Below are 20,019 nucleotides of genomic sequence, written 5' to 3' on the forward strand. Positions count from 1 at the left end.
ATATTTATTTAATGTATTTATTTTCAGTCGTAATAAGCTCTTAAGAACAAGCTACACAAGCACAAAAAATTATATCTTTAAGCTCAAAGTTCTCAAAAATGTTGATAATCTGGTAGCCTATTTTTAACAATGATATACTACAGGTATTGTTTCAAAAGATCTGTTAAGGGTAATAAGGAAATATACTGAATAATAAGTAAACAGTAATTAAAATATATCACTTGCAGTTGGAGTTTAGCGACATTACGTCATCAGCATGATCTCAACATGCTGTCATCACCTAAAGTGAGCGCGAGGAGGCTCCCACGTGACGTGCTCATAATCTTACATGATGCGATCTATGGATGGGATCAATGTGGTAACCCAACACTGAGGTGAAATGAAATTTACTCTACAACTGTTTTTCGCTGTAGAACTAATACCTAATCCATATCTCACTTATGAAAACATATTTGTGACCCTGGAACACAAAAGGGTCATTTTTTGTCATCTGGAACCTGAATAAATAAGCTTTCCATTGATGTATGGTTTGTTAGTATAGGACTATATTTGGCAGAGATACAGGTATTTAAAAATCTGAAATCTGAGCGTGAAAAAAAAAAAAATCTAAATATTGAGAAAATCACCTTGAAAGTTGTCCAAATGAAGTCTTTAGCAATGCATATTACTAATCAGAAATTAAGTTTTGATAAATTTACAAGTGGAAATTTACAAAATATCTTAATTGAACATTACCTTTACTTAAAAAAGGTAAAATTATAAGAAAAATCTATAATTTTGACCCATACAATGTATTGCTGGCTATTGCTACCAATATACCTCAGCGACTTAAGACTGGTTTAGTGCTCTAGGGTCACTTTTATTATTACTTAGACCCTATCACTTATAATAACTTTTCATAACATAAGCAAATATATTTGATTTCATATTTAAGTATGTAATTAAAACCTAAATATTATAGCAATATTACAGCATTTATTTAAGACCTTGGATGATGTTAAAGCCATGGGCGATTTTCGGTTACATAAAATACTTACAAACATTTTTAGTCACATATAAATGGAGATACAAACACCAAAGCGGTACAGAAGTTAACAATATGTCTCAAATGTTTATCAACCTTTATCAGCTTTTTACAGGCCCATGCACACATAATGCTGCAACAGCCTGTGCTCACAATAACCATTTAAATGCATGACATGCACTATGTGGCCTCCCTCATGCTGTGATCGAGACCAAGAACACCATGTATCTCCTCAGCAGTTCACAGCTGGTTGGAGACAGTCAGCGGGATGCAGACTAAAATTAATAGGTGGCAGCCAGCTTATCAAAACCTTATCAAAATCAAAACTTTAAAGTTAATTTCCATAGAAACATATTAGGATTAGATTTGAAGTTGTGAAAAATAGATGTATGGTGTACAACTGAAGAACCATGTCCAAACTAACTATATTAACTATATGAACAAAAGTATTGGAACACAGATTTATTGAATCGGGTTTTAGACCCATTACCAAAGGTGTATAAAATCAAGCACCCATGCAGTCTGCATTTACAAACATTGTCATTCTGAAGAGCCTAGTGAATTCAAGCATGGTACTGTGATTGGATGCCACCTTCGCTATAAGTCAGTTTGTGAAGTTTCATCCCTGCTAGATATTCCACGCTCAACTGTAAGTAGTATTTTTGGAAAGTGGAAGAGCAGCAACTCAGCCATGAAGCAGAAGACCACATGAGTCAAAGAGCAGGGTCATCAAGTGCTGTGGCACGAAGTGCATGGAAGTCACCATTGCTCTGTTGATTTCATAACTGAAGAATTACAAACTTCCACTGGCATTAATATCAGTTCAGTGGAATGAGTTTCCATGAGCAGCTGCATGTCTAACTCTTCTCTCCCAGGACCTTACCACCACACCTCATGCTTGCTCCAAGTGGGCCTCGAACCCTGGTCTCCAGCATAAGAGGCAGACATACAAACAAGGAGGCTAAGTGACTGAAGCCAGTAGTGTCTGTCGCTAGTGCGCCTGTTGAGTTCGGGGAGTGAGGTTTACTCATTGGCCTCTGTTATACATGCAAGCCTCAAATCACCAACCAAGTACAATGCCAAGCTTCCATTGTGCTAATTTAGTTATTTTGTGGATTGTTTCTATTCTGTCATTGTTTATTTCCATTTCCATTGCTAATTTAATTGTACTGCAATTTGTTTCCGTTGTGTTGCGACTTGTTTCCATCATGTTGTGCTTATTTAGTTGTTTTGTGGGTTGTTTATGTTGTGTTGTGACTTATTTCCAATATGTTGTGCCTTGTTTCTGTTGTGTTGAGCTAATTTCATAGTATTGCAGCTTGTTTCTGTTGTGTTCTGCTAATTTTATTGTGTTATGACTTGTTTCAGTTTTGTTGTGCTGTTCTAATGTCGTTGTGTTGCAGCTTGTTTCTGCTTGTGTTGCACCTTTTTTTCCTTGTTTCTGTTGTGCTGTGGCTAATTTCCATTGTGTTGTTCTAATTTTGTTGTTTTGCGGCTTGTTTACATTGTGTTGTGTCAATTTCGTTGTGTTGGGATTTGTTTCTGTTGTGTTGCAGATATTGCGCTGTGTTTTCCACTGTGGGAAAGCCTTTCCTGCAGAGTAAAAGCTGTTGTAGGTACAAAGGGTCAACCAACTCCATATTAATATGTATGTATTTAAATGCAATGTCATCAAATTCCAGGGGGTATTCCAAAAAGCAGGTTATGTGACATAACCAGGTATGTTTGTAAGTGGATAACCTCAGCTTTCGTTTCCAAAATCAGAGGTTACTTTCAGGGTATGTACAAACTTGCTGATTTGTGAATCTCTGAAGATAACATGCTCAGGAGCAGGTTATGTTCTACGGTTAATTCACTTAAGTGCTTTCATACATAGTGCACAACATTATATAATATTACAATATGTAATATACCCTATTATATATATATATATATATATATATATATATATGTTTGTGTGTGTGTGTGTGTTAATGATGAAGCGGCCCTAATATAAGTAATAAGGTTATATATCATTCTAATATGGTTATTATATTTATTTTATTGGCATATATAACTGTTATCTGTTTAAATTATAAGACACTATGACAAGGTAATGTTTTGTTTATTATATTATATATATTTATTTATTGCATAAATATTACATATTTATATTATGATCTCACATGGCTCAGCCTTTTCTATAATGTCTAAATTTTAAATCAAATACATATCTGATATGAATTAATATATAATTAGCATCAAACAAACAATATAATTCATATTCTCAAGGATTAAAGATTAAACAGAAAAAAATGATTGCACAACCATCAGTTAGGTGGCGATATGCACTTAGCATGTAAATGACCTCTGAACTAAAGAAGAAGAAAGAAACAGCAAGACATCTTTTTCTCAGCATCAGTTTTCATAGTGACTCACTGATTAGTCGCTTGTTGACAATGTCTTGAGTCTTAACCAGGAACATACTCTGAGTAGAATGAACTTACTTTTTGTAACCACTTACCTCGAGTAAGCAAGGTTTGGGGTGAAATCAACCAAAACTTCAGGGTTTAGCTGACAGTAAGCTAACCGTGCTTTCTGGAATACACCCCTGTTGGTGTAATGGTCAGGGCTGCTTTTTACTAAAATCATCGCAAGCAAAACCAATGGATCTACGATCAACTTAAGCTTACAATGCTTTTGGGAAACGCAGCCCAGGTGTCCCAATACTAAGAAGGTTTTTTTATTTTTTATTTTTTTATTTCATCATTATATTGGCTGATTAATCCATTTAGTACAAAGGGTCATGCCATTTTTTATGTACATTTGTATCATCCATTAATAAAGTTGATTCAAATGCAGTGCATATAGATGCTTGTTCGTTTAAAGCAGTCATAGCACTTATGTTGTTCTCCCCACAGGCTCTGCAAGGTTTGGTAATGCTGCAGTAAACAGTGACAAGCAGAACTGATGCATTTGTGTGGGTATGTTTGCATGTGGGCTGCCAATGTTAGGTATGAGTCTCAGCACAGAGTAGGTGTTCTTTGACAGTAGGGGAGTTGACGCTATCCTTCTGTCCAGGTCTGACACTGAAGAACGAGACTAGTCATGCATAGCTTGAGTTATGGTTAAATCACTAGTGCCTGGGAAGCCCTGCAGAGTCTGAATGGCGAGGGCAGAGGAGTATCACCAAGGGAGTCACGTCAAATGAGTCACGACACAGCCTCTAATACTGCATTATGGCTGCACAGCAACTGCTGCACCGATTGTTATGAAGTAATAGCATCAGAAATTCTTCAGACTGCCACGTGTTTGGGAGAGCATCGGGTTTAACCGTTTTATCTGTTGTAACTCATATATTATTGCATTTGTCATTTCAAAAAATTAAAGGTGTGGCAGCAATTGTCAAACCAAGTGGTAACCACAAAAATAAAAACATTTAAATGTTTTAGATGTTCAACCTTTTCTCAAAATCCCTTTCTTTTGAGCCCTTTTTGCATTTATTTTTAACCAACTCAAGGCCTGTGTTAAAATATGCTCACTTACCTACTGTATTGTAGGTAAATTTGAGGTTATTTATTGGAATCAATTGTTCCTTGAATAACCTTTAAAATATATGTACACTTTCTAGTGCACAAAAGGTTGTTTATTGTAGAAAAGGGTTCTTTAGATTAGTGAAAATATTCTTGGTATGGGTATTTTAAAAACTATTCACTAAAAAGATATTTGGGCAACCCAAGAGGGTTATTCTGTGGCATTTCTGCAAATAAATGAATAAATGTTAAATAAGGACAGGTGCTTGTCATATATTTAGAATATCATCAAAAAGTATATTTATTTCACTAATTCCTTTCAGAAAGTGAAACTTGTAAATTATATTTATTCATTACACACAGACTGATATATTTCAAATGTTTATTTATTTTTATTTTGATGATTATAACTGACAACTAAGGAAAATTCCATATTCAGTATCTCAGAAAATTAGAATATTGCTTAAGACCAATACAAAGAAAGCATTTTTAGAAATCTTGGCCAACGGAAAAGTATGAACATGAAAAATATGAGCATGTACAGTACTCAATACTTTGGGGCACCTTTTGCCTGAATTACTGCAGCAATGTGGCGTGGCATGGAGTCGATCAGTCTGTGGCTCTGCTCAGGTGTTAAGAGAGCTCAGGTTGCTCTGATAGTGGCCTTCAGCTCTTCAGCCAATTAAGAACAGGGATACCATGGTCCTTAAACCAGGTACTGGTAGCTTTGGCACTGTGTGCAGGTGCCAAGTCCTGTTGAAAAATGAAATCTGCATCTCCATAAAGTTGGTCAGCAGCAGAAAGCATGAAGTGCTCTAAAACTTCCTGGTATATGGCTGCGTTAACCTTGGACCTCAGAAAACACAGTGAAGCATGCCCCCTCAAACCATCACTGACTGTGGAAACTTTACACTGGATCTCAAGCAACATGGATTGTGTGCCTCTCCTCTCTTCCTCCAGACTCTGGGACCCTGATTTCCAAAGGAAATGCTAAATTTACTTTAATCAGAGAACATAACTTTGGACCACTCAGCAGCAGTCTTTAGCCCAGGCGAGACGCTTCTGATGTTCTGACAGCAGTCTTCCCCATGATTGTGTAGCCTACAGAACTAGACTGAGAGACCATTTAAAGGTCTTTGCAGGTGATGTGAGTTAATCAGCTGATTAGAGTGGCACCAGGTGTCTTCAATATTGAAACTTTTGACAATATTCTAATTTTCTGAGATAATGAATTTGGGATTTTCCTTAGTTGTCAGTTATAATCATCAAAATTAAAAGAAATAAACATTTGAAATATATCTGTCTGTGTGTAATGAATGAATATAATATACAAGTTTCACTTTTTGAATGGAATTAGTGAAAAAAATCTACTTTTGATGATATTCTAATTATATGACCAGCACCCATATGTACACAATTGTTTGGCAAAGGCAATTATTTAGATAAAAGACTGATGTTTGAGTGCTCAAATTACTTTACTTAGCATGTGAATGAGGTCATCTCTCATCATCATAAAGGAAGGTTAAAGATATGACCTCATGCACTCACTGTGTCATGTTCTCCAGAGAACTTGCATGTGTGGCATAAATAAAATATTCAGAAGTTTGCTCACACTCTAGTTTTGGAAATAAGGTCAAACTCTCCCTTATTTGAAAACACCACCTATACAGAGGTAGATGTTTAAGCGAAACCATTGTAAACACAACAAGCTCTTGTGAGAGATTTGTTCCTTCTTGAGAAGAAATTAAGCAATTGGTGAGGAAGAATTTTATGGCATGCTAAATACAAAAGGAGATTTACAGTCAATGACTGAGACAGTCTTTCCTTTGGCACCCAATGCCAAGGCGCCATTCACAAGTGCCCTTGTTTTTTGCAGGGACTGTGAGATTTATGGGCTAACTAATGAGAAGAATAGTTACCGTAATGAGGTTGCAAAGCATTCACTGCATGCTATGGCAATCAGTGCAAGGACTCAGGAACAAAATGTCCGCAATATTACATTGGCTCAGCCTTCTGATAGAAACATTAACTCTAATTTCTGATGTTATTAGTATTATTCTAGATTACAAGATCGCAACTGAACAGCAAGGAAGACAAATTGACAGCAGGAAGATAATAATGATCATTTTGCCAATCTAAGAAATTGTACTGAACATCTCATTTTTTATATATGGAATAAATGTTCTATGTTCAGTGTTAGCTGTTGCTAGATATCAATCTTCTCAATAACATGATACATTATCTGAGAAAACAATTTAAACCCTTTTAGCTTCACTTTTCTTTTTTGTCAGTGTGGTGTGTGGTTTGCAAGCCTTGAAAAGGTCAGTAAACGATTTAGTTGTTTAATTCTGAGTATGAAGCTGTGGGTTCCAGACAAACGGGACACATATTTGATGCTTAAGTCACCATTTCAATTCGCCCCTTCTAATGAGCTGACTCATAGCAGCATCTGCTTAATCACCACAAATCAGTGCACCCTGCAAAGTAGGATAAGGGTTCTCAATGGAAAACTTTTGCTATTACTGTTTGTGCTACTAATCTGATAATTGTGTAGAGTAAAGACTTTTAAGAGAGTTCTAAATTTGGCCACTTAAGCCATAATCAAAGCCCAAATATGTCTTTGGGCAACTGCATTTCTGATTTCATGTTATTTCACCTGAAACTAAGAAAAATGGGGATTGAACCAGATTTTTTGCATGTACTGATAAGCTTATACTCAAGGCAAAATCGTGACAGAAAAAAAAAAACTCTTATGACTCTAAAGATAAGGCTACATTCCAATTATGTAAATGAGAGAGAAGTGCATCAATTTTCGGATCCAGACTGCTAATGCAAAGCCTGTTAGTTGCTCTTACCGTGTTATTGTGCCCTTGAGAAAGGCATTTAACACTGGGCTGCTCTAAGGGGTCTACCACTGCAATTGGTGTACCTAAGGCCATGCACATTGAAAAAAACAACTTCTCCCAAATGATACATAACTACATAATAAGTGATCATTTTTTCCCTTCATGTCTGCAAAGGTGCTTATTATAGGCAATTTCTTTTTCCTCTGAAATCATACAAGAGAGGTCTTTTTCTCTGATGGTGGAAGGTCTATACAGTATGTTCCCACCTTATTATTGTTGGGTCTGCGCCATGATGGGTCCAATATGAATGAATACCTGTGTGCAGACTTTGACTAGACACATTGAGGTGCTAAATTACTCCGGGGGGATTTAAGCCACTTTAGCGCATATTCCAATAAAAAACTCAGCGTGTCTAGAATGCAATCCAGTTTAAAAATGAGCTAAATATTCTGGACTAGCACTCTGATGACTTTGAGTGCAAACACACCTCTTTTCTATAAAGATTTCACCTTATTCAGTAAAGTCAAGGACAGTTTTGGATGTATTTACACATATGCCATTGTGTGATTTGCATAATCCCTTTACTGAATAGTATGATAGAACACAACAAACAGTGGGTGCTAAAAATTATGCTATCTGTGGACGGTATTTTTATTTGTGAACCCTGCGCTGTTGATTTAAGCATCTATCATGGCTGTTCTGAAAAATGACGCAAACTGGAATATTAATGACTTTATCTTCCAGTAGAAATAGGAGAATGGAATGCATGTCAACAGATCAATAATTGGATTTGGTTAAAGCACCACGGGAGACAGAATAAATAATGCTGTCTTCTCAAAGAAAGGAAATTACCTCTTGCCTAAAGGTTAATCACAAGGTTTACGTCATAATAGGTATAGGGCTGTTTTCTGGGTTAAATGGTGCAGTTGTCAGTCTAGAGTTCCATTCTTGGTACACATGGGTTTGATGAAAACATCTGTGCAGTACTATCAGGACTAGCTGTAGACCATAAAGTAATGTCACATGATACACCAGTGTATGCCAGATGGCTAACCTAACTCAAAGATGTTCATTTCCCAGAAGTGAGCAAAGTAAAAAAAAAAAAAAATGGCAAAAGCCAAAAAGTAAGGTAAAGGAAAACAATTCCGATAAAGTGAAAATTAAAGCTTAGAACTACTGAGGAGGTGAAACTGGATGTTTTTTCTGGATGTTTTTATAACAGGGACCACAGCAAATGACATTTACATGTACTACCTTCTCCTGTCTTGAAAAAACACACACACACACACACACACACACAGATATCTCACGTTTGAGCTTATTTACTAGTTTTTACAGCATAAAGTATGCTTGTGGTTATATAACAGTACAAGCCTGTGGCTAGTTGTCACACTTGACTCCAGTAAAAAAAATAAAAAATAAAAAAACACTTTCACCACCCTTTTTGCACAAGAAGAATGCCCATATAATGCATAGTGTCCAAATATACAAGTTGCATTTTCTGTGAAATATAGCATTCAGTGTACAAAAGTATTGTAATCAATATTAAATTGTAAATAACAATATTTAATCCAGTACATTTGCACTGTGGGAACTGTTTGTGAACTAGCTCTAATTAGTTGGTTCTCCAGAAAGAGCGATGTCCCCATTTGGCCTTAGCATGTACCCACTGGCCTTCCAACTTTCTTTCCCTATCTTTGTCCCCCCAGCTAGCTTCTATATTCATAATACCACACATACTGCGTCAGTCTGCTTCATTGTGTTGTCTCTGAGACACACTGAAGTAATAAAGCCTGGGTACAAGGACTCTGAAACAAACAGCTTTGATTCACCAAAGCATCTTTCGCCCACAGCCAAAGAACGTCAGAACACTATGCAAGTGCTAAAAGAAAATTAGTGGGAGAAAGTAACCTTCATCAGTGTGTGAAATGCAGCACACAAACAGGGGTTCTATAGAGTATGGCCAAACTATATTGTAACGTTTACTACATCAAGTGTGCATTGGTTAGTTGCAAATTTAATGTTTAAGCTATACAAAATATATTCAAATGACTTATGTAATGAGTTATTCAATGAGTTATGAGTTATGTAATTTCAGATGCAAAAGGTCAAATAAATGTATAATTTAATTGAATCTATAAATGTAATTATGAATTAGATATTTAATAATCCATTTATAGTTATACCAAAATAAAGAAAAAAAGTCATAGGGAATTCTGGATATTTAGGAGTCAAAATATCCCCCATTTCTCTCAGAGTTTTGGAAGAGATCTCATCATTATTTTACACTTTTGCCCTTATCACAAAGTTCAAAATTTTCCCAGTTTTTGTTTCATCTTGTGGCAAAACAAATATTTCAGTTCATATGTTAAGAAGCAAATAAAAACAATTACATTTACACAGGGTTACATATTGCAAAGCAATAACAGTTTCCTGTCTTCAGAATTATCCATGGGAACACTAAGGGTCTGGTGTCATCAGGGTGGCCTGATTATACAACAAACAACTGGTTTTCATAACTCAAATCTTGCTGGCAGACAACTGTATTACATCATGTCCTGCATTCAGACTCTCCCAGATGTGTTTGACCAGAGCCTTTTCTCAAAACATACAACAGAAGCCCAATCTTACTAATACTGACACCTAGTTTGGCTTGAGAATAAATTAAAAACAAGGTTTAAGCAATCTGTCTTCATGATTTACTTCCAGGTTACAGCTTATAACTGTCAAAACAGTACTTTTCTCTTCTGCAAGCATAAATAAAATGAATTTAACATTCAGAGCTCTAAATTAAGCAACAAATTGTTCCACTGGCAAAACATCAGTTTAACCATTGAGCTAAAAAAACAAAATGCTAGTGTGACTTTTTTTCTTTTGGTACTGGGGTAAATGGGAACACAAATATATATTTTTGTTTTTGTAGTTTTTTTATAAGAACCCTGGAAATGTGAACATTTTTCACTATTGCATCATGTAGATACACCCACAATAAAATCTCATTGGTCCGTATCGCCATTCATGCATATTAAACATCCAGCATGGACAAAAAGAGAATGACTGTGGAAGTGGGCGTGTAGTTAATATTATATGACAAATTCCTCAATTTGCACAAAACATTTTTTTTTAATGCTTCAACTGCTTTGTAAGCACACAAGCAGAGGAAACTGCTCCACATCACACCCCACTTTTACATGTACACACATTGTTGCACATCATCTAACCTTATAGACATCATAGCTTTACTAATGTATAAATAATCTGAATCAACTAATATCCTTACACAGCACATGAAGAACAAACAAAACATATCACAAGTAAAGAATACATGCACAGACCATAAAAGCAACATTACACTATTGGTTTCACCCACATCCTTACATTATGCATGACAGGGGAATACATGTGCGCACTGTACAATGCAATTTACATTCAGAGTCTCATATATGAGCACCATTCATCCAGCAGGTTGAGGAATGCGGGGCCTATTAGACTCGTTGATGCACAGCACAGCTCCATTTTTCTGAATGAACCAGCTCAGGTTATGGAGCCAAACGAAATAACTGACAACATGTAGGCAATAAATCACAGAATGAGTGTACAGAATGCGTAAGAGAGTAGCTCTACACTTTGGGGAAAACATTTATTTGAAAATATTTCCTTCAAGAGAAAATGAAAAAGTACTTATGAGGTTAAAGTGATTAACATAATCTCCAAAGAAGGAAAATGAGTGTCTGTTTGCCATCTAGTTAATATACATGTCAAAGTGTATGTCAGTTATTAAAGATCCGATAAAAGTTCTTGTCAAAAAAATTGGTGGGAATCTAATCTACATATATTAATAATATAATATAATATACATTTAGATAGGGAAACTAATCTAGATGGGAAGAATAATATGGTATAACATTGACATACATTCATTAATTAACAATATAAACAGACCATTGCTAGTATTAAGGTCAGTGACAACAGAACAACACTTAAAAAGTAAACTATCAGCATTGGGATAATGGAGTGCCGAAGGGGTCTTGGCACAAGCTCCTGCCACCCACCTGCCCTCACAGCTTGACCTTAATGGCACATAATATAGCCACATACTGGATTACTGTGTCACTTGAATGGAACGAGAGCACACCGAACTGATTCACTAATGCTAATTGATAATTGGAATAAGACAGCATGCATGTTCCTGGAACTAATGAACAATCCTTGGATGACCCATCAACAAAAAACCTTGCATCTTGCACTAACGGCTGTTTGCCTGGTCCTCGGCTTTTGTGCTGAAGTCATTAGTGTTAATGCAGTGAATATAATCATATGAGCTGTTCTCATTCTGCTACATATCAAAAAAGCTAATTGGAATTTGAATTCTGAAAACTCAGCGTCCTTAGGAATGAACCTTGTGTGGTTCAAACTTTTGCTGTTTTCCTAATAATTATTGATGAGGTGGTGACTGTGTATGAATTTGAACTGAACGAAACCTATGAACAAGATCATTTGAATTAGCCACCAGACTCCAAAATTGAATGAAAATGCTAAATTAGCATGAGAATGTGCTGGAGAATTCATACACAATGCCTGCATATTTGCGTAATGCCGCCCAAATGTTCACGCAAAGAATAAGTCCGTGGTTTTGGTAACCGCAATTAATGTTGAAGCAGCCACACTGTGTGTGCAGAGAGAGAGAGAGACGGTCACACAGTGCCGCCTGTGGCTTGTGTACTGCAAACACATACAAGCTTCATCACTGTCTGTCACGCCACTCTGTTCTTCTTTCAGGCTTGAACTGATGGTAAAACTAAAGACATTATTAACTGTCTTTACATTTATTTTGAAAGATGAAGCTCTCGTTTATGGAAAGGGGCATTACATTTCCGACGAGTGCTTGTGGTGTTCGGCCAATCACAATACACTGAGTCAGTTGGCCAATCAGAGGACACTGCGCTTGTCAGAAGGAGGGTCTTTGTAGAAAATGATGCGTTTGAGAGAGGCGGGGCATAGATGACCTACAATAATGTACAGAATTTGAAAAATAATGTGGTTTTGAACCATGTCAACATATTCTGTTACACCAAATACACAAAATAATGATCTTTTAAAAAGCATCATATGACCCCTTTAATAATAAATGTTCATCAATTGATTATTACTGTTGTGTGTGTGGTTAATTTTCAGTCCATTTTAAAATAGCAGTATATGATACATTTTTAACAATAGATGACTTAAATAACAACCAAACATGTTTGGTAAAAACATTTAACCTAACCAGTTGGGTCAAAATAACTCAGCATGTCTTGTGTCACAGCGCTGGGTTGCCAAATAACCTAAGTTGGGTTGTGTTTAACCCAACATTTTTTAGAGTGTGGAGTGTTTGGAGTGCTGGTGTGTTGGTGAATCTATCTAGCTTCTTAATCAGTTTAACGGAGGCCAGTGAGTAGTGCTGTGCAGGTAAACCTCACTCCCCAATCTCAAGAGACGCAATAGTGACAGATGTTAGTGGCTGTAGCCATTTCGCCTCCTTGTTAGTGCGTCCCCCTCCCATGCCAGAGACCCGGGTTCGAGGCCCACTTGGAATGAGTGTGAAGTGCGGCGGCGAGGACCCGGGAGAGAGGGGTTACATCAGCAAGACTTCCTCGGTCCATTAGACACAGCACTATAGTATCCGGTCAAAGATGTCTGTCTGGCACGTTTACAATGAAAAACTACTAAAAAACAGTGCAGTGAAAATATTTGTGAACTGCTGTGCCGAAAATCAGCACAAAACTGACCCTTCCACAACTATGTAATATACTGGGCCATCATCAGATTTAAAAGAGCAGTCCTCATGTAAGTGTTGACAACACAGTGTGTTTTTACCTGTTTCTAAATTGGATGAAATTCTGAACAGTCTGCCCATAACACTATACACTACACATAAAGACTATATGAGGATCTGATCAGATGAACTCATTGGCTCTCTTTCTTTCCTAATAGGACAACAAAACAATCCTCAGTTCTCCCAGTGCATGAAATGAGTAAACATAACACATGAAGCTAGGTTTCAGTTTAACTCAGTCTGGCTCGTGAATACTTTTTATTGACGAACTGAGACCAGGGACCAAGGAATGGATAGATAAAGCAGTCATGTCCACACATGTTGCATCTGTTAGCCAAAACCAACTTAAATGAAATCCTCAAATGAATTTTCCACCTGGTATCACCAGCTGTAATCTTTTACATAGTATCTTAAGGAATCCTATTTTTTTAGGCTTCAAAAATTTACTTTGTGCAGCAGTTACAGTCTAGAGCAACCAGTATATAAATGATAACTCAAGAATAAGCAAGAATCAAGTAGAAAATGCCACTGATTTGACAAAAAAGTTGAGAAGCTTACCTGTTTATTTTGTATGTGGCCTGTGCTCTTGAAAAGTGAGAAACTATAAGTCAATGTTTGTGAAAAGTAAGACAGCTTAGTTTTGTTCCAATGAATTTGTAGATCCCATCTCTTCTTTCCCATGGGTCTCTAGGCAAACATGGAGCTATTTTGAGAGGGAGTTCCAGAAATACACACCAATCAACTATTAGTGCGTGTGTGTGAGTGTGTGTCTGTGATTTGGCCAAAGACTTGTTCTGAATTTTCCAGGCAACAAATACTGTGTTGTACTAAATACTGTACTAAACTTTCTTACTAAAAATATCTGAATGTGCTTGCATTTTCAGGATGATCTCCTAAGTCAACTTGACACTAAAGATGAAGACAGCTCTGCTTTCACAGATGACTATGTAACATACTCTGCCAGCCTGGCTCCTCAACGTCAGCAAATCAGTGGATCCAATATACAATTTTCCTGCTAGGAAAAGTAAATATTTAAGGAAATATTCCCAGTAAACATCATGCACTGAAATATGGCATTTAGGTTCAGTATGATACTTATTGGGAATATTGATTTTACTTTCTAAATGTTTTGCATAGTCAAGATTCAGGTCCTAATCATTGTTTTTGTCAGGTGGTAAACATTGCATTGCATTAATAAAAATGTATCACAATCTCTTTTGCAATACCTCAAAGCCTTTCAGTTCACAGCTGTTCACAGCTATCTGGTGATCTTTAATTTGAAAGATTTCTATTCTTGACGGACTGAATGAAGGGCCCCATCAAAGCTACTGTGTGAAATCCTTACACCTGTTATTCTGGCTCCAATGAAACATTTCCCATAAACTTCCCCCAAAGTATTTATTATTTCTACTATTATAGTTTCCACAGCAGCAGCTGCAATATGTATACTGATTAACAGTAAAGGAGGACGGAGAACTGGCTATTTTAGTTTTCCTGGAACATATTTAAAAGAGTGTTCAATATCAGCTTCATTTATGAACGTCGGGAGAATAGTGAGAAGACATGGGTAATTGACATGAAATAGCAAGCAGTAGCAGTAATTACTCTGCAATTTTTATGATTTTAAATTAACTGCAAAGACTTAATAAAAAAATTCATTTGTAACATATCTGGTCTATGCACACACACACACACACACAAACACACACACACACACACACACACATACTTAAAATATACTTCAGGACTACTCCTGCTATTATTACAGCTACGGACTTTCCAGTCTGAACTAGCTTAAGTATTCTCTGCCACATGTACAATGTTTCTGCTGCAACCTTGAGTAATCTTGGAGGAACATTTTCTTTATTCAGAACATTTAAGATGAATAAAAAGAACTATTCAAATTCTAGTTAGATGCAGTGAAGCTACAGGAAATGTCACAGTGCCAACATTGAGATCGCAAGGTGGTGCAGTGATCAACAACTTCTGAAATCACACTTCAAGGCACTGATAACTTCCATAAAGCTTGTCTGACTAGTGTTTGGGTAAATGTCATCATGTTATCTCACATAAAGAACCAACAGTTCTGTTTGCATGGTAGTTATGATTCAAAACCAAAACTCTGACTCATAAATAATTCACTCACTGTTTAATACTGTCTGTTCTCAATGCTTTGAAAATATTCTGTGGTTATGCTATGCATTATTCAGTTTAAATCAGTTATATTTATACATTTTGTATGATTTATGCCATACATACACATGTGATGGCTTATGAAAGACAAAGTAGATATAAAACGGTTTCTGACAGGTTAAAAATATAAAAGAAACATTGATCAAATCAAAACACCAAATTGAACCTCCAGTTTGCATCGAGTTCTTCAGTTGCAAAATGTATTTTCCCAGATGACCTCGGTAGCCCCACGTGTGTGCTTTTATACAAACAAAATGACATAAGGCTTTCAGTATTAACATAGCCTACAAAGAATGTGACGACTGTGTTATAGGCCTACTGTATAGTTCAATAAACAAATAGTCTGATATAGTTTAGATTAGGCAACATTTACTCACAATAGTCGTGTTTTGCTCCTAAAAGATTAGTGTTTTTAATAAACCGATGTTCTTTCTATTTGTCCTACCTTGTCAGATATTGCTACATCCCATTAAAACAGTGGGTAGTATACAATTCGACAACGAAAAATGCTACTATAAAGTTATGGTTTATTAACGTCTACACCTACCACAACCCTAAACCTACCCTTACAGTAATGCAAATACAGTAATTATGTTTTATAATACGTGGTTGTAGCTAGAAGGGATACAGCTACAGGAAACCAACAATAAATATTTTCTTTGCACCTATTATAGTGTATTTTATTAAAGTCTACACCTACATCAACCCTAAACCTACACTTACAGTAATGCAGATACATTAAATGTTGTTCTTTGGTGTGCGCATGCGCTGTAAACTCTAATTTAAATATTTGTAAAAAAAAAAAAAAAAAAAAAAAAGGATTCAAACGACTCATTGGTAAAGACGGTCATTTGTCGCCATCTATTGGCAAAGCGTTGCAACTTGCAGAAAAATGGATAGGGTCAGATTTATGTATGAAAATATTAATATGCGCTGGTTTCTTATAAACTTAAGCTGAGTGGTGTATTCAGTTTAAATCGAATAAAACTGCCTAGGACACATCCCACAGAACACCAGATTCTTAACCATTATGACGCAACATTCTTTAGAATGTTCGATGAGCGTAAATTTGACTGCAAGCGAGATTTGAATTTGTAGCGAGTTGGCGAGAGATTGTGAGTAACGTTACACTCTTTACCTTGGATTTGGGTATTTTTCATCTAATCAGTATTTGCAATATTTTTAGCAGGGGATATTATTGTATACATTGAGGCAATATTATTGTCTCAGTATGTATTGTTTAAATATGTACTGTACAATGAAATTGAAAATAAGTAAGCATAGTGGTAGTCCGTGAGGAGTTTGTCGGAGAGGCTGATGAATTATTAATTATGCTCCCATGCCCAGATGATATCCTCCTATACCTTAAAATAGTCGAGATAATTAATGATGAATTATAAAAATCTGTCTTGTCACAACTTTTTAATAGTCAAGGTCTACTCTGTAAACCTATAACTGTCTATCTGTACATCCTTAGTATATTTATAATCTGCTGTGTTGCTGTGAACATTTTTAATACATTTTTGCAAAGACTCACCCTCCTTTTCTTCCTCTGACGAACCACCACTGGGCATAGCACAGCCTTAAAAAAATTTAACTGATTTTATTTGTTCACCTCTTCTCTCTCTTTCTCTTACAGTGTTTCACAAATACGGTTAATTGTTTCAAAAACGTTTAAATTTTTTGGATAACTTGTCTTACTTCCATCAAAGATGCTTATTCAAAAAACAAAAACCTTCATCCCCTTTGATGAGCATGAGGAGCTCATCACAGCCCTCCTTGCAGGGCGGTGGTGGGCAGTAATGGAGGTCGAAGACCTCTTACGCTCCTCATGTGAGAAGGGTGAGTTTGGGGACCTCCCTACAGACCAGGAAGTAGAGGCCCCACAAGCAGCACCTGTGTCTGCTGCGTCCCCTGAGGAAGCACCTGTTCTGGCCAGAACCCTGCAAGGAGCAACTGCTGGCAATGGGTCCCAACAGGAGGCAACAGTTCCTGCCAGGCCCTCACTGTGCAGAAAACTGAGGGTCCCTGAAAACATGAGGCAGTATGTGACAAGAAATATCATTTTAACACCTTTGCCCCTAAGGCAACCCATGGGTCGTCCTACATCTTCCAGGGCACCTGTTCCCACTGCATCCCCTGAACAATCTCTGTCTGTTGCATACCCTGAGGATGCACCTGATTTGGCCAGGACTCCTGAAGATACACCTATGCCTGGTGTGTCTCCTAAGGGAGCACCTCTTCCTGCCATGTCACCTTTGAAGTCATCTGTGCTTGCTGCATACCCTGAGGAGGCACCTGTACTCACCACCTCCCCTGAGGGAGCACCTCTTCCAGCCAGATCCTCTAAGGGAGCGCATGTGCCTGCAGCGTCCTTGGAAGCAGCACCTGTTCCTGTCAGCTCCAATCAGGAACTGCCTGTGCCTTCCAGGATCCTAAAAAGACCAACTGATCCAGGGTCTCAGTGGGAAGTGTCTGTGCTTTCCAGGAACCTGCAAGAAGCAACTGTTCCTGATGGGTCCCAACAGGAAGCAACTGTGCCAGCTAGGCCGCCATGGAGGCAGAAACTGAGGGTCCCTGAAGATATCCGGCAGTATCTGAAAAGAAAATCCATCTTAACATCTTTGCCTATAAGGCAAGTCATGGGACATTCTATACCCGCAGCATCCTCTGTGCAAGCACCTGTGCCTGTTGCGTCCCCTGAGGAAGCACCTGTTCTGGCCAGAAAATTGCAAGGAGCAACTGCTGCCAATGGGTCCCAACAGGGAGCACCAGTTCCTGCCAGGCCCTCACTGTGCAGAAAACTAAGGGTCCCTGAAAACATGAGGCAGTATGTTACGAGGAATGTCATTTTAACGCCTTTGCCCCTAAGGCAACCCATGGGAAGACCTACATCTCCCAGGACACCTGTTCCCACTGCATCCCCTGAACAACCTCTGTCTGTTGCATACACTGAGGATGCACCTGATCTGACCAGGACTCCTGAGGATACATCTATGTCTGGTGTGTCTCCTAAGGGAGCACCTCTTCCAGCCAGGTGCCCTGAGGGAGCACCTCTTCCAGCCAGATCATCTCTGAAGTCATCTGTGCTTGCTGCATACTCTGAGGAGGGACCTATACTCATCACTTCCCCTGAGGGAGCACCTCTTCCAGCCAGATCCTCTAAGGGAGCGCATGTGCCTGCAGCGTCCTTGGAGGAAGCACCTGTTCCAGCCAGGTCACCTCTGAATGCATCTGTGCCTGCTGTATACCACAAGGAGGCACCTTTACTCACCCCCTCCCCTGAGGGAGCAACTCATCTGGCCCATTACCCTGATAGATCATCTGTACCCACTGGGTCTCCTGAGGAGGAAGCATCTCTTCTGAACAGGTCCTCCAAGGGAGCCCCTGTGCCTGCTGCATCCACTGTGGAAGCACCTGTACCAGCCAGGTCTACAGAGGGAGCACCCATGTCCTGTGCATCCCCCAGGGAAGTACCTGTTCCCCCCACATCCCCTGAGGGAGCACCTGTACTCTCTGCATTGCAAGAGGAAGTACCTGTGCCTGCTGCTTCCTCTGAGAGAGCAACTGTGTCTACTGTTCCAGCCAGTTCCCATGGGGGATCAGCTAGACCCATAAGGTCCCACAAGAGAGCACACAGACTTACCACACCCCCACCGGGGTCACCTCGGAAAAGGTCAACCCCATGGAGCAATGAAGTTTCAGTAAGTTCCTATATCACTTACTTTAACTTTCCAGTTTCTTTATGTTTAATATAATGTATATATTTTAAACCTATTGTTTCATTATTCCATAAAACTTAAATGTCTTTAGATATTGTCTAAGAAGCTCTCAACCTGCTTGTGCATTACATTATGATGTTTATTCTTCCAACAGGACAATGTAGGAATGGTTCACCTTCCTCCACTGAAAAAACAATGTATGAAGGAAGACTGCACAGCCTCTCCAAGTTCTCAGCACAATCTGAAGAGGCTGTGCCCATGGACCACTGCAGACTCTGTAAATCTCTCCTATCTGTTATTTTGCTTTTCAGATTTGTTAAAAAACCTTTATTTTAAATATTTTATATTACACTTTAATATATGTAGAGTTATGTCTTAAGATTATGTCTAAAAGCTCTTATTAAACCTGCATGTGCATTACTTGTCTGTTTTTTCAACAGGATGATGGAGATGTGCATCAACCTCCTCCACTTAAGAAACGATGTGTGAGAAAAGCCCAGTACCTTAATAGCACACCTGTAAAGGTCAGTGCCTCTTGTCTCTCAGTTTTACATAAATAATATGAATAATAATAATATATTTTAAAAATAATAATAATAAATGAGACACTCTCTCTTCTGTTTTAAATTCTTTGTATTATATTTCAGTACACACTTTAATATGTGACAAGTGTCACACTTTTAAGTTTGTAGACTCTTGCATGTATAACAATAAAAATCAAATGTCTTTTTCCCTTACCATTTACTAAACCTATTTTTTCTGCTTTCTCAACAGGATTGTGCACGTCAGCGATTTCCACATAAACAGCAAAGCATCAATTAAAAGAAGGACCTTCACCTTTGCTACTGTTACTGTTTTTTGATAATTAATGAAACAATAAAATACTTGGTGTCTCTAGTCTGAAATA

The 20,019-nt window shown here is 37.7% G+C and overlaps 1 protein-coding gene across 1 annotated transcript; it reads left to right on the plus strand.

Annotated features, from left to right (window-relative positions):
* Window positions 1-17,102: 17,102 nt before the first annotated feature.
* LOC113105174 (mucin-17-like) lies at window positions 17,103-19,491 on the plus strand. The gene is made up of 2 exons (XM_026266310.1): window positions 17,103-19,094; window positions 19,267-19,491. The coding sequence occupies exons 1-2, from the start codon at window positions 17,103-17,105 to the stop codon at window positions 19,489-19,491; spliced, it is 2,217 nt and encodes a 738-aa protein (XP_026122095.1).
* Window positions 19,492-20,019: the final 528 nt, after the last annotated feature.

The sequence above is a fragment of the Carassius auratus genome, chromosome 6 (assembly GCF_003368295.1).
Source record: "Carassius auratus strain Wakin chromosome 6, ASM336829v1, whole genome shotgun sequence".
Lineage (NCBI taxonomy): Eukaryota > Metazoa > Chordata > Actinopteri > Cypriniformes > Cyprinidae > Carassius > Carassius auratus.

Bases quoted from the DNA above. Each gene is read 5' to 3' on its own strand.
- LOC113105174 (XM_026266310.1), top strand. From the start codon at position 17,103: ATGCTTATTCAAAAAACAAAAACCTTCATCCCCTTTGATGAGCATGAG. The intron at 19,095-19,266 runs GTAAGTTCCTAT...TTCTTCCAACAG, and splicing joins CATGGAGCAATGAAGTTTCA to GACAATGTAGGAATGGTTCA.